At 37.9% G+C, this 13,666-nt stretch overlaps 2 protein-coding genes across 4 annotated transcripts; one reads left to right on the top strand and one right to left on the bottom strand.

The window, feature by feature from the left end:
- The first annotated feature begins 925 nt into the window (after positions 1–925).
- On the top strand, positions 926–11,251 carry LOC103760346 (coagulation factor XIII B chain). Of its 3 annotated transcripts, none has more exons than XM_008926836.3 (12): positions 926–1,001; positions 2,705–2,905; positions 3,413–3,598; positions 4,038–4,214; positions 4,351–4,527; positions 5,697–5,876; positions 6,213–6,305; positions 6,966–7,148; positions 8,766–8,969; positions 9,356–9,538; positions 9,882–10,123; positions 10,598–11,062. In XM_008926836.3, the coding sequence occupies exons 1-11, from the start codon at positions 938–940 to the stop codon at positions 10,091–10,093; spliced, it is 1,860 nt and encodes a 619-aa protein (XP_008925084.2). In that variant the 5' UTR covers positions 926–937; the 3' UTR covers positions 10,094–10,123; positions 10,598–11,062. The 3 variants fall into 3 exon arrangements, with proteins under 3 accessions (XP_008925084.2, XP_017934595.1, XP_017934594.1); XM_018079106.2 differs by lacking the exons at positions 926–1,001; positions 10,598–11,062 and adding exons at positions 2,365–2,573; positions 11,117–11,251; XM_018079105.2 differs by lacking the exon at positions 926–1,001 and adding an exon at positions 2,368–2,573.
- A 1,065-nt stretch (positions 11,252–12,316) lies between these two features.
- LOC115307711 (complement factor H-related protein 1-like) lies at positions 12,317–13,497 on the bottom strand. The gene is made up of 3 exons (XM_029962263.1): positions 13,310–13,497; positions 12,831–13,025; positions 12,317–12,689 (listed from the first exon to the last, which is right to left on the bottom strand). Exons 1-3 carry the CDS (start codon positions 13,482–13,484, stop codon positions 12,673–12,675), a joined length of 387 nt encoding a protein of 128 aa, XP_029818123.1. The 5' UTR covers positions 13,485–13,497; the 3' UTR covers positions 12,317–12,672.
- Positions 13,498–13,666: the final 169 nt, after the last annotated feature.

Here is a 13,666-nt window from a genome sequence, read left to right as displayed (position 1 = left end):
CAGGAAAAAATTATAATTCCTCTTTTTTTTAAACATTGCAAGATTGTGATGGAACAATAGGATGTTTTAAGGGTAAATTTAGAAATTCTGACCTGATATTTTAAGGGAGGTGATTTGTGAGTTTGTTCTTCCTATCAAGTGCACAATACATACAGGCATGCATCTCGTCTGGCTGAAGAGATGGTGTTCATCACAGCATCCTTTTTAATTCTGTTCACTTCTGCCTTGGAATTGTGTTTTCTTAGAGAAAGGCTAAGAAAATGCAAACTGTAAAATTATACACTCTCACTCCCAAATTTAAGCATCATATCTCCAATAATGCCATTAATCAGTCACGTGATAATGCGTTGTAAATGAAGTTATTTTTTTTTTATTTTGTTTTAAAAAATACTTGAAAAAGGCTAGCTGTGTACAACAAAACTCAACAGACAGATAATGATAGTGGCTATGTTCTTAATGTAAGAGACTCCAGAATTAATAATATCTATAGAATACAATTGTCTGGTTTATCAGGGGGGTAGGCTGGAGGATGGCGGAATTGTCTAGTTCCTCTTATTTCAGCCAAGGTAAATAATCTGATAACAGAATGCCCTTTAAACTTGGAACTCAGGAGTTTGTGAGGGGAACAGTGTTCAATAAGTTTAAATTGTTCCATAAGCTTGTTGCCTGATTTCACTGTAAAATGATAAATTCTGCTCTCTTTACTGATGGTAAACCATGTCAAATGGAAGTAAAATCCTGCAAGTCTAGCGTTATTGTGTTTGGAGAACTAAAAGAAATGAAAACTGTTTTTTTCAACGAATTAACTTGTTGCAAAATACCATAGACACTAAGGTATTTGCTGAATACCTTTGAAAAGTCAGTTAATTATTTACAAAAGTAATACTTAGGGAGTTTTCACAGGTAGTAGAAACTGTTGATAGAGACAGTGAAGAAGATGAGATTTAAAAGCTGTTTTTTCATCCTAGTCACGATATGTTCAGGCAAACTCTTTGCAGAAGGTAAATACACTGAATTCTATTGTTATTAAAATACATTGAATCTAGAATATGCATTCTAGGTAACTTAAGTGCAGTATCCTTCATCTCTTTACTGAGTAAACACTGCTTTTTAAAGCAGTGTTGTGACATGGCTGATGATCGCAATTCAGCTGTTGCTGATTCCTACCTAAGCTTCAAAGCTGTAATATTGAAAGGTTCAGACTTTAGTTCAGAAGAGGTTTCTTTTGAAATGTCTTTGAGCTGTTCTGAGGCACTTACAAAAATTGAATTCTGTACTATTAAAACATTTTGTATATCAAAGTGTCTGGGTGATTGAAGTGTTCTCCCTTTGCCACAAAGCAAACCAGTGGAAGTTAAAGGGAACATGCAGAAGTTAATGTGGGGTGGTTCTACATTTCCTATGCCTATTTACAGCATTGATGAAGATTCCTGGGTTAATATAGTTTACGTGCCACTTGAACTGCAACATATTTGTTGCAATTACCTCTCTTCACCAGATTTTTGTGCTTACGCAAAGCAGTTGAAATTAAACTGATGCCCTTTAGAAAGTCAAAAGGTATGTAGGTAGCAACCATGTCTGTTTTAATTATGTGCAGATCTTAATTACCCTCAGGTTAGGTTTTTTTTGTTTTTTTTTTTTTGTTTTTTTTTTTAATTTAGATGTGATACTGTGGCTGTGTGAGGAAAGTAACTATTAAAAAAAATTATCTGGGCACTTTCTATTTATTAAAACCACTAAATTTGCAGAAAATTCTAACAAATGTAGTAAATTCTAGTGGCATTGAGTGAGGGAGCAATAGTTTTTTATTTTTGGTTCTGTGTCAGGTGAATGTAGCAGTGGGAACTTGTGGGAAAATTCTGCTCAATTACGATGAGATTCATAGGTGGCAAATCCGTTTTTAAAACTGAATTCTTTAGATTATATTGCCTTGGAGAGAATTTTTGAGACCCAGAGGAAAAAATTTTGAGAAATCTGTAAGTTTAGCTTTGTTCTTTTTTGTTTGTTAGTTTGTTTTCTGGTTGGTGGGAGGTTTTATTTGTTTGGTTTAGTTTTTGTTGTTGTTTGGTTGCTTTGGTTTCATTATTTTGGTTTTCTTAAGTATCTTAATGTCATATTCAGCACTATTCTTTTTAAAGGTTTTCTTCTGTTACCAGTTTGGGGGTTTTTTTTATTGCCATTCTGCTTGTTCTTTGCTTACTCTCCACTTCTTTCTTTTCTCTTGACTGTTCTTAAATTCCCTTTCTTAAGCATGTTTAACTCCTGTATTGTCTCCTGGCACTTTGTCCTACTTTTCTGATAACGTTTGCAGAATTGAGGAGCCAGGGCACAGCTAATCTCGACACTGGTCTCACTGGATTTTACAGTAGGCATTGGTATGTTTGTGCAGCAAAGGATACTCATGCTTCTGGATGAAATAAAGAATAAAATAAATGTGTCCTGCATCAGTTTTGCCCAGTTCACATTAGGAAGTTTCAATCTACAGCTGATATTCCTGTGAACCTAAAGAACAAAAGCTGATAAAACTGTAATATATCTTAATTTCATCAAGTCTTAAAAGGCTCCTCATTCTTGTAAGTATTCAGAATTTCATTCCCCTTGTTTGAAAGCCCGAATCAGTCAAACTGATATGAACATTTTTGCATTAACTTATTTAATATCTGGGCTGCAATATTTAGTGAGAAATATATTTATCATTTTGCAGGTAAACCTTGTGATTTGCCACACATAGAAAATGGGAAGATTGCCCAGTACTATTACAGTTTCAAAAGTTATTATTTCCCTATGCATAAAGACAAAAAGCTTTCCTATTCCTGTATGGTGGGTTACACAACTGAAACCGGGACTCAAGATGGAAGAATAACCTGTACAGCAAAAGGATGGTCTCCAGTGCCACGATGCTACAGTGAGTTAGCTTTATTCACCTCCTCGTGCTTCTGGCAGGAAAATTTTCTTGCTGGTTTTCCTGGAAAATACAGGAACAGAAGCCACATAGCAGAAGGGATAATTTGTAAAAGCTAGAACAAGGTGAAATCAAACCTTTATGTATACAAACTACATAAGTTTATATATGGAATATTTTTACAATAATATATATTTTAAGGGCTTTTAACCATTTATGTTCTATAAGAACATCAAGAAAGATGCCCAGTTTCCTTAGTTTTGGAAAACTAATAAATAGTTGTCCCTTAGATGTATATCCTTTCGAGGCTTTCCTACCTCTAGATTCCTTGATTGTATTCCATGTTATTACTATTGGTTTGATGTGTTGTTTGATGATTAAAGCAGAGTTTCTTCAATAGATCAAGAGAACAAGATCAGCTCAGTATAGCTGGAAAGCCCTCCTTTTCATTACCAGAGAAGAAAGATGTTCCATTCTTTCTTTCTAAACAAGCTGTTGTCTTTCATTCAGGAAAATGCAGCAAACCTCTTTTGGAAAATGGCTTTTTTTATGGCACAGAAATGTACTTCAAAATCCATGAGAAATTGCAATACAAATGTAATCCAGGCTATCACACTCCAAGTGGTGGTACTGAAGATACAGTCCAGTGTCAGCCAGAAGGATGGTCCTTCCAGCCAAGCTGTACTGAAAAATTGGGTAGGATTCTGCATTTTTTCTCCTATATAATCAGTTGTAGATGTATATATTTTCGCTGTCCTTGCTGTAGCTGCAGGGTCAAAGTGCCTGTATCAGGTTGTCATTGGAGTACTAAAGCAAGTTCTCAGCTGTACCTCTTGGAAAGAAGCTGTCAGATTTCACATGCTGCTAGTTTTGTGAATTTGTTTAGATACAATTATGTGTGGATGGAATCGGTATAGATGAAATCACATTGTTTCAAATAAATCCATTGCCCTACAAACTTTCTTTCCAAATGATGACTGGAAAACTCGTGTAAACAACTGCATTTGTAGTTATTGTTTGCCAAGATTTCGCGTGGGATATGACTCCTTTTAAAGCGTATCTCAGAAAAATTTTAGATTAATTATTTGAAACGAAGAAAGCAAGTAATTTTATGCATATGCTTTATTTATTTAAGAGTCATGTCAAGTACCCAATTTACGTCACGGCCGCTACTTCACAGCCCAGAAGGAGCTTCGAGTGAACGAAACGCTGCTGTACCGGTGCGACGAGGGATATCGTACGGCGGGAGGGAGCGCTACAGAGGCAGCAGTGTGTCTGACATATGGGTGGGCCCTTACTCCAAACTGCACCAGTAGGTCATGGCCTGCAAAATAATTTGGTTTGGAATGTGATTTATTCTACAAGTTAACAAAAGAGACTTGTTTTAGCAGCCGTTGGAGGTGGAAAGCCTTCCTCAACTGGTTTTCACTGCTGTGTTTTCTTCCTAGGAATAACTTGCTCCTCTTTGAGTGCAGTAGCTCATGGAGGTTTCTATCCTGTGAAGAAAATCTATGAAGAGGGAGATGTAGTTCACTTCTTCTGTGACAAACATTATTCTGTCACTGAATTTGACTTAATTCAATGTTATTATTTTGGGTGGCATCCAGACCCTCCTGTATGTGAAGGTACCTTATTTTTATAGTTTTACTATGAAAAACTAACACCTTCTTACATGAGATGCTTTATGAATCCAAAATAAAAATACGGGTTTTGTACCAGTTCCTAGCCTAAATATAAACCAAGTTTTGGCCAAAGGGCAGGGAGCCAGGGTAGTAGGAAGGGAAGCAGTGATAACTGGAATTACTTTTCAGTGGGCTCTAGCAACCCAGCAGATACTGCCTCTCACTGTTGTTTCTCTATGTTATATCCTGGAGAAGCAGGAACCAACAATTACAGGGAATTTATTAGCCCTGAAGCTCACTTAACTGTGTTCAAATTACATGAAGGTTTAACCAAGCATGCTTAATCCTGCCCTGTGGGATGGGAACCTGCCTCTAAAGAGGAATTAAAAATAAAATTTATAACGAGTTCCTCCTTAGGTTGTGGTACTTTTCAGAGTTGTACAGCCTCACCAAACTTTACGTGTTTTCAACAGAATTGACTAAAAGATCATTTGTTCTGAAGACAGAAACACACCTTTAGCAATTGCTATCAGTTCTCCAGTCATTGGGAGATAATGGAGTCTCAGAAAAGAAACTTTCAAAAGAGTGAAAGATCTAGTGAACCAGATGAGATATAAAGCAGAAAGCAGTAGAAATCAACATTTAGAGTAGCTTAGACCCCAGCCCTGTATTTATTCTGATGACACAGCAGGAACTTTTCCTGAGCGAGTGCAGAGAATGTAGGGATGCTCAGGAGGAAGAAAACAAGGCCTAAATCTAGTTGTGAGGATACAGTAATTGAAAACTTAATTTGGGGATAGGAAATGGGCTATGATTATTGCTGCTTCTGTAGCATTAGAATTAATACATAACCTGCTTTAAATATTATATGAATGGAGAGTAAAGGAAATCTCTATTTCCTGAAGTCCTTTAAAGAACGTTTTTATTAAGTCTATGCAGAGAAATTACAAATTTCTTTATAGCAGTACAATAGCATAGTACCTCTATTTTATATTTGTTGAGCATAAAATTACTTTTTTGGTCTGGTCTCCCATTTTATTAAGAAAATGGGAGTAAGAAATTACTCTGGATCAGCCAAAAATGCCATTTGAGTGATCGGCTTGTATGGTGTGTAGTAAACTTGATTGTGTACATGGTTTTGGTGAGAAAAGAATATGCATTTTAATTTTCAGATGTAAAAAATAAATGTCCTCCACCCCCACTTCCTCCTCATGGCCATATCACCACAGTTAGAAGAACATATCATAATGGAGACAAAGTTCGTATACAGTGCCAAAGGACCTTTGAAATAAGAGGATCTGAGGAAATTCGGTGTGAAGAAGGAAAATGGACACCACCCCCTATTTGTATTGGTTAGTACTTTTGTGAAAGAATGACAACTGAATAGAAATGATTCTTCAAACAGTGCTTTAATTTTCTGGAGAGCCCCAGTTTCCATATCTGCAAAACTGTTTGTTTTCCTCTGTTAAAAGGCTTGAGAGGTAAAGTGCTGCATATTTTGCAGTCAGTCTGTGGTTCCCAGGTTACAGAGAAAGGATGAGCTAGGTGAATTCATCTGACATCTGTGACAACTTCCCTGGAAGATTTGGATTATTACATTTTACAAGGCATCAGTGTCTCTCTGTTTTTGTACTTGAAAATGAGTTGTTTCTGAGAAAACTGGTTCTGTGCTTCTGCTCTGGTTACAGGAGCTATGGATAAACAGGAGTCTGAGGCCCCACCGTCACTGAAGTCAGATGCAGCAATAAGGGCAAACAAAACATATGGAAATGAAGAAATGAGTAGGTGAACATTGCTTTTCTATTCAAAAAGGACTCTCCAATGCTATTATAGGCATTTTATGACTACTGTCACTACTCTTTTGATATAAGACAATTCTTTGGTCTTGAAAATGCTTGCATATGCTACAGCTGTCAGTGTAGCAGTCTCAACTAATTAAATTGTTGCTTGTTTGTAATGATTATAAACTACAATAAGCCTGTTCTGTATTTATAATTGTATTTCATACATTAGCATTTGCTTTCAATAATTTTTTTACCCATTAATATTATTTGAACATGCAAATTTGGTGTTCCTTTGATTAACAGTTCCGGTGGGGTTTCTTTTATTCATTTTGAACCACACATGGGTGAAACATTTCAAGTTACAAATAGATGGTCTCATCACAGAAAAAGAACTAATCCGTATTGAATGTAAATCAGAAAGAGTCAAAAGCAGACATAAATGAAGCATGCAGAGGGAAATAAAATGCATGTCTGTAATTCAGTAACACAAGTTCAGACTTTCTGAAAATGAAATTTGGAAAAGAAATTTTATTGCTTTACATTTTACTTGTATGCAGTTTTTTGGCTCACTCTAGTATTGGTCTAATACTTTTACCAGTGTTAACACTGTTCTAATCTAACCAAGATCTAATTGCTTATCTCCCTACCTCATCTCAGAAATGCAGCAAGACTGTACCTCTCCACCTGTGATTAAAAATGGTGCTGTTCTTGGTCCATTATTGGCAAGTTACAAAAATGGTTCCTCAGTAGAATATGGTTGTCAGCATTACCACTTTTTGGATGGACCTAGAACTGTTTACTGCGATCAAGGAAACTGGACAGAACAACCAAATTGCTTAGGTAAGTCTTGTAAGAAAAAGCAAATTTTGTCACACGTAATTTAGAAATGGAAAACTGGAAAGAACCTCTAAATAATCTTTTCATTACCACCTTTTTTTCTTTTATTTGGGTTAATAAAGATTCCAGAAATAGAGGGATGAACCAAACCAAATATACCAAGGTGTCTCATGCTAGGTGTCCTCTGGCCTGTTCTTAAAACCCCCACTAAAATAGATTCCCCTGTTTTCCTGAGTGAGCTTTTCTAGAACACAACTATCTCTGTTACCTAGGAGGATTTTCCAATTTCTTTCTTCCATATTCTTCATTCAGTTAATTTCTTTCTGTCTTTCAATGCTGTTCAAAACAATGTCTAGAACTCCCACTAGAAATCTACCAATGCTAGCAGGAATACTGCTTCTGGTGATATACTAGAGCTGTTTGTTTATCTTTCCTTCCCTCCTGTAATGAAATAATTCTATTTTACTAACATGCTTTGTTAAATTGTCTCCCTTTTACATTTGCAATCTACTGGGAAAATGAAAATAAACAACCAGTTCAGTTTTAATTACTTATTTCTAAATGAATAAAATTTACCTTGTCTTGATTGAAAGGCCCAGGTCAGCATTTTTAATCTGAAGACTCAAATTTAACAAATCCTGTGAAATAACGAAATCCTGTGAGCCTTATTTTTCTCCTAAGCATCCAAATAGCCACATCATCCTTTCCATGTTTTCTGAGATTTCTTTTCAACCCTCACCTAATCAGCCCAGAAAGAGCACATGCTGTAGTTAGGTTCAGGAAAATATCCATTCCAGTTTATTTTTACGGTGCAGTCACCAGACCGCCTAATACCTGAATTCTCCTTGCCTTTTCCTCAGCAAAGCATTAGTAAGGGCCTCCATCAGCCAGTGATTCTCATGGAACTTGTAGAAATTTATAAGTGACCCTCTGTCAGGCTTTATTGAAGTGGTTTCAGAAATGAACGAGAGAAGCTGATGTCATCCTGATGTGATCCTGGCACTAAGTTTTAAGAAACCTGTCAGAAAGTACCCAAAGCAATATTGACCTTGAATAACCTGAAAAAGCCCAAAGAAGAACACAAAATTTTCAAAATACTTTTGGAAGATCTCTAAATTCTTTTCATGGAGACAAGACAAATTAAAAAGCAAAGAAAAGGGAATTGTCAAATCACTTCTTTAGGGTAGCAGTGTAAACTTACTGTGTATCAGGTACTACTATCCTGAAAGGGCTTACCAAACCTGTCAGCCAAATCTGAGAGGTTAATTTTGATGGATGGCTATTTTCATATAAAAAGTCCTTTCCAATTACAGTAAAGATCTTTTCTTTTTCAATGGTAAACCTATGCTGCCATATCTTTACAAATGTATGTAAAATCCAAATTTTGTCATAAGCATGTGTTTTCTGTGATTTACTGTTCCCAGTTTAGACTTCCTTTTGCATGGGTTTTTTTTTGCTACATCAGCCCATTTCTTTAGATTTGTATTTTTTATGCATCAATAGTTCTTTTCTTTTTCTTACAAGATTGTGAAACATTTTAGAACCATTGATCTGGATTTCTTTCTTTGCTCCTCCAAAACGGAGCTAAGAAATCACTAAAGGTTGTTTTTTATTTCCTAGAACCATGCACTCTTAATGTAACTGATATGGACAGCAACAACATAGAGTTGAAATGGAGACAGGAAGAGTTAATTTTCCTACATGGAGATCTCATAGAGTTTGAATGTAAACAGGGATATAATTTTCTCCACCCTACCATTCTGTCTCCTGGGAGGACACAGTGTGACCACGGCAGATTGAAATATCCAAAATGTGTTATGCAAGGTAAAACAATAATTTTTTATTGCCTTCCCTTTTAATGAATCAGTCTTAGCTCTGTTTAGAAACAATTTGCTTTGGCAGTGCAGGCCTACAGTCTGTTGTAAATAATACATGTTTAGGCTTCAACAATACAGATATGAACAGATATCTTGCACAAGACAACTCTGTTGTTTAATACATCCAAGCATGGGAAAATTATACACATTCCTGTGATGGGCAAGGCTGTGGAAAGGAGAGAGAACCTCTTCTTCAAGCCCAGAGGACTGAAAGCTCTGTAGAAAGACAACTATAAAAAGAAATCCTTTGTGTGCCCCCAATTTCTGGTAAAGCTGCTGCTTGGTTAGTTTCTTATGCTGAATGTTTCTCAATTGTTTTTCATGTTATTCCAGCTCCTACAGAGAAATGTGACTCTCCACCATCTATTGCAAATGGAGCTCTTACTCTCCCACCACTGACCCAGTATGACAGTGGTTCCTCAGTTCAGTATAGTTGCTCTGACTATCATTTTTTGGAAGGATCTGAGAGAATCTACTGTTCTAAAGGGCAGTGGACTTTGCCACCAGTTTGTATAGGTAGGTGTGATAAGATAAATCAGCTTCTATTTCTCTATATAATTCATAGACTCAGAACATTTGGGAAGTGACCTGTAAAGGCCATCCCCTAAAGTCCATCCCCCCTGCAATAAGCAGGGATATCTTCAGCTGGATCAGGTTGCTCAGAGTCCTGTCCAGCCTGACACTGAATGTTTCCACGGATGGGGAACGACCTCTCCGGAAAAGCTGATCCAGTGTTTTACAACATTCATTGTAAAAATGTCTTCCTTATGTCTAGGCTGGATTTAGTTTAAAACCATTACCTTCTGTCTTATTGCTACAGCCCCTACTAAAAAGTCTGTCTTCATCTCTCTTCCTTTAGAGCCATGTACTTTGTCAAAAAATGAAATGGAGAAAAATAATGTGCTGCTGCAAGGCTTCTATGCAAATCAGGTTTACTTTTATCATGGGGATTATGTTGGATTTTACTGTAAACAGAACCATTTTGGAGCAGAATCTGGTACAACTTTATTTCAAGTACAGTGTAAGAGAGGACAGCTGACGTATCCGAGGTGTGTTGAAAGAGGGAAATAAGTCTGGACTCCAGGAAAGCCTATAGGAAAGGTATGTACATGTTCTTTTTCTACTGTTCCCAGCTGAATTAAGATGGCCTATATTTTCAAGAACACTACAGTCAGCTTTGAGAAATGAGTGTTCAGTTGCATTGCTGGGTCTGAGCTGAAGGGGGAGGGAAGTGCAAGTGCTTTGTGGTGTGAGGATTAGCAGTGCAGCAGAAGGATGCAAGATTGGCATACACGTGGAAAATTTGGGATGAAGGAGTTTTACAAGGCCCTACAGTGTTCAACTTGGGGATGTATCACAATCTGCAGGACTTGAGCCATGCCAAGAAGACACTGAGCAAAGTAGTGCCCTTTGTGAGATACTGATAGCATGAGCGATTTTGTGACTACAGAGTATGCCTAAATGGAGATTTAATTTCATGCCCTTCAAATGTATGTTTAGCTGTACTTTGACAGTGAGAAAGGAGAGGCTTGTTACTTTGTACATCTTAACAGCACCCCATGTCTCCTTTCACAGGTAAGGAGCCTCTAAAGGACAAGGCTTGAGGAACAAGATAAACCAGAAAGTATTAAAAAAAATTCTTTAAGGGATCTATAAAACCATTTAAAACATAATAATATTTTACTGAGTTGTTAAAATATTAAGAATGATAATTAAGAATATTAAAATATCCAATCCAACTACTTTGTATGATTTCCTATGACACTTAAATATGGGTATCCTTAAGGCTCTGCCTGTGAACATGTGTGACTGAAGATATGAAGAAAATTCAGGAATGTGGACAATGTTTGCCTTGCATCCATTTTAGTTGGTTTTAATAAAAAAGCCACTATAAGGGTTTCTTCTGTATTTTTTGTCTAAACTCCATCTGTCTGTGAAATCAGTGCATGCATAGTGTTCTGTATGGGTTTCCAAGGTTTTTCCAAGTGTTACATGAATAAATAAAACAAAAAAAGAAATTAAAGCATTTGAGAAATAGATAAATTCTGCTTATTTAATCAAAACCCTGTACAGATTGTAATTTCTGTTCTCCAGTTAAGTTCTCATTTCTGTGGTACATAACTGAGGAATCTGACTTTGGTCTTGGTATAAATTCATAGATCAGGGCAATTCCTGTAACAGTTCAAGTTTTGAGTGTTGGATGTGCTGCTTCAGACTGGCCTGTTTTAACCAAGGTAAGCTTGTGTCCCAGGGAAGTTTCAACAACTTATATTGGCTTTAAAATATTTCATGTAATGAAGTTGGTGGGCTTGATGCCCAGACTCCTTTCTTTTGAGAAGCTCTGGATGAAGCATAAGAATATTTGCTAAATGTAAAAATACCCTTCTCTTTAAAGAGCAAACTGGGGAAAAGAGAGAGAGAGGGATTAAAAGTCAGTTGCTGGAACGTCTTTTGGAAGCAGAATTCCTTTACCCCCGCCTGCCACTTCCTCTGAATAGGCTAAATGTGCATCTGTTAGCAGAGGGCAGGATGAGGCAGACTGCAGACATGAAGACAGCATCTTGTTACTGAAGTTTGAGAATGCTTCGAGTACTTGAGCTTCATGTGAGCCTGCTGTCACTAAATCACCCCTTTTAGTAACACACCACCTTTTTTGTATTTATTGTTTTAATGTTAGTGTAGCAGTAGAATATCTTCTTCTGACCGTTGATGTCCCTGTGGGTGTCACTAGGTCAGCTGCAGCTTTCCTAACATTATCCATACATGCCAAGTCAATGCCATGGACAGCTCAGCTTACAGTCTGTTTTTGCCTCAAGCTCCTGTACATCGATTTCTTTTCTGCTTCAGAGATCTATGTCGAGTCCCGGATTCATCAAGCCAGTCCTGGTAGATGTGTTTTTCTTCCTGAAGACCAAACTGGAATATTCTTGTGCTTGTAAGATTCTGTCCTTCAAGACTGTAAGCTTCTCTGGATTTCTCTATGACTCCCAAGCAATCCCACCTACTAGTCTCCTAAAACAGTCAAACTCATGCTCTCCTAGGGGGCCTGATTTGTACTCTACTTGCTTTCCTCTCTCCCCTCTGAATCATGAACTCCATTAGTACACAGTTACCACAGCAAGGCTGCTGCTGCTTTCCACAAGCACTTTGTCCTTGTTTGTGAAGAGCAGATGGAGCTGTGGGCTCCACTTACTTGCTCCTCCTGATCAGGTACTCAGGACACTCACCTCAGCTGTGACCCCAGGGTAGTTTCCAGGCAAGCACATGGAGAAGAAAGTAGGAATAGACAAGTGCTGAGAATCAAATTACTCACGAGCTTTAATTCTTGTCTCAGTATGCCACCAAAGCCAGCCTATTTCAGGACAAAATTGTTAATAAAAATAACAGTGAGATCAGTATAGAATGGATAAAATGCAAGCACAGCCATTTGGATGGACAAAATGTAAATACATTTACAAAAATGGATAAAATGTGGATAATATGCAAACACAATCATCCAATCATAAAAACAAATTCCAAGGCAGAACATTGGCTAAGCTGCAAACAAAGCACAGCAAAATGGGAAACACCAGGAAAAATTGAGCTCAAATCACTGGGTTGGCTGAGGGCTCTCTTATTTCTGCAGCTGGCCTCCTTCATGCCATTTCCATTTATCCAAACCACGATTCTGTGTAAAGACAGAAAAGGGGGAGAGTTATGAATACCAATCCTCAGGCACCACAGAGGCTCCTCAGAGCAGTGGTCAGGCAATTTCATCAAAACTGCCTCCTACAACCCCCACCCTGTGTACTCAGCACTGTGCACTTACTTCGACATGTAGGATATGTAATCACTCCATCCAGGCACTGTGCTCTAAATTTCTCAGCTCTTGAAACTTGTCGGTACCCGCTTTTGCATTCTAGGAAAATAAAATCCCCAGAGTGATAGGTGGAAGTTCTTGATTGGGGTGACTGTAGTTGAATATTGTTGCTTTCCATATGGTTTGTACTCACTGTACAGTTCCCTGCAAAAAAGGACTTTCATTATTTGCCTGTAGATCTCACACGGGACAACTGATGCTGTGAAACCACTGTGCCCTTTCCCCAGCAGTCTTTCCAGCTCAGGAATGCTGGCCAATGGCTTCTTGGGAGCGCTGCCCCTCCCTGCCTGTAGCTTACAACAGGGTTCTGCACTCTGGTTCCTCCCCACACAGTTCCCCAGGAAAGGGAAAGGCTTTTTGCTCCCCTTTCAGCACTAAAAATGCAACACCACAGCAGCTAATCTGTGGCTGAAGAGGAGATGACTTACTGCCCAGCCTGCATCGTGGGTAATCCAACACCCCCTCCACACACTGGACTCTGAAGTGGGAAGGCTCTTGCTCTTTCACATATCCTGCTTTACAACGAAATTCAATATAGTCACCCGATGAGACATACAGCTTGGTTTCTCTGGACCCTTTCAGCTCAATATTGTTTGTGTCCATATCTTCTTCTGATGCTGTACAGGGCACTTGAAAAAGAGAAGAGAAGAGTGTCAGCATTTCATACAGACACACCACAGGAAACTGTTTTGCCCCTAGAGCCTACAGAAGTTGTTTGCATCAAAAAATCCTTCCAGCTATTTGCTCTCATCCTCTGTTACTTGCCACAGAAAAGACATTCACAG

The sequence above is a fragment of the Manacus vitellinus genome, unplaced genomic scaffold, assembly GCF_001715985.3.
Source record: "Manacus vitellinus isolate BGI_N305 unplaced genomic scaffold, ASM171598v3 scaffold_44_pilon, whole genome shotgun sequence".
NCBI classification, from domain to species: Eukaryota; Metazoa; Chordata; class Aves; order Passeriformes; family Pipridae; genus Manacus; species Manacus vitellinus.
Note: the sequence above shows the minus strand (reverse complement) of the source record. Positions and strands in the feature narration are given on the sequence as shown.

Excerpts from the sequence above, each read along its gene's own strand:
- LOC103760346 (XM_008926836.3), top strand. The coding sequence starts at position 938 with ATGAGATTTAAAAGCTGTTTTTTCATCCTAGTCACGATATGTTCAGGC. Across the intron at positions 4,215-4,350 it reads CCTTACTCCAAACTGCACCA|GAATAACTTGCTCCTCTTTG; the intron begins GTAGGTCATGGC and ends TTTTCTTCCTAG. Across the intron at positions 6,306-6,965 it reads ATATGGAAATGAAGAAATGA|AAATGCAGCAAGACTGTACC; the intron begins GTAGGTGAACAT and ends ACCTCATCTCAG.
- LOC115307711 (XM_029962263.1), bottom strand. The coding sequence starts at position 13,484 with ATGGACACAAACAATATTGAGCTGAAAGGGTCCAGAGAAACCAAGCTG. Across the intron at positions 13,026-13,309 it reads CCCACGATGCAGGCTGGGCA|GGAACTGTACAGTGAGTACA; the intron begins GTAAGTCATCTC and ends CCTTTTTTGCAG.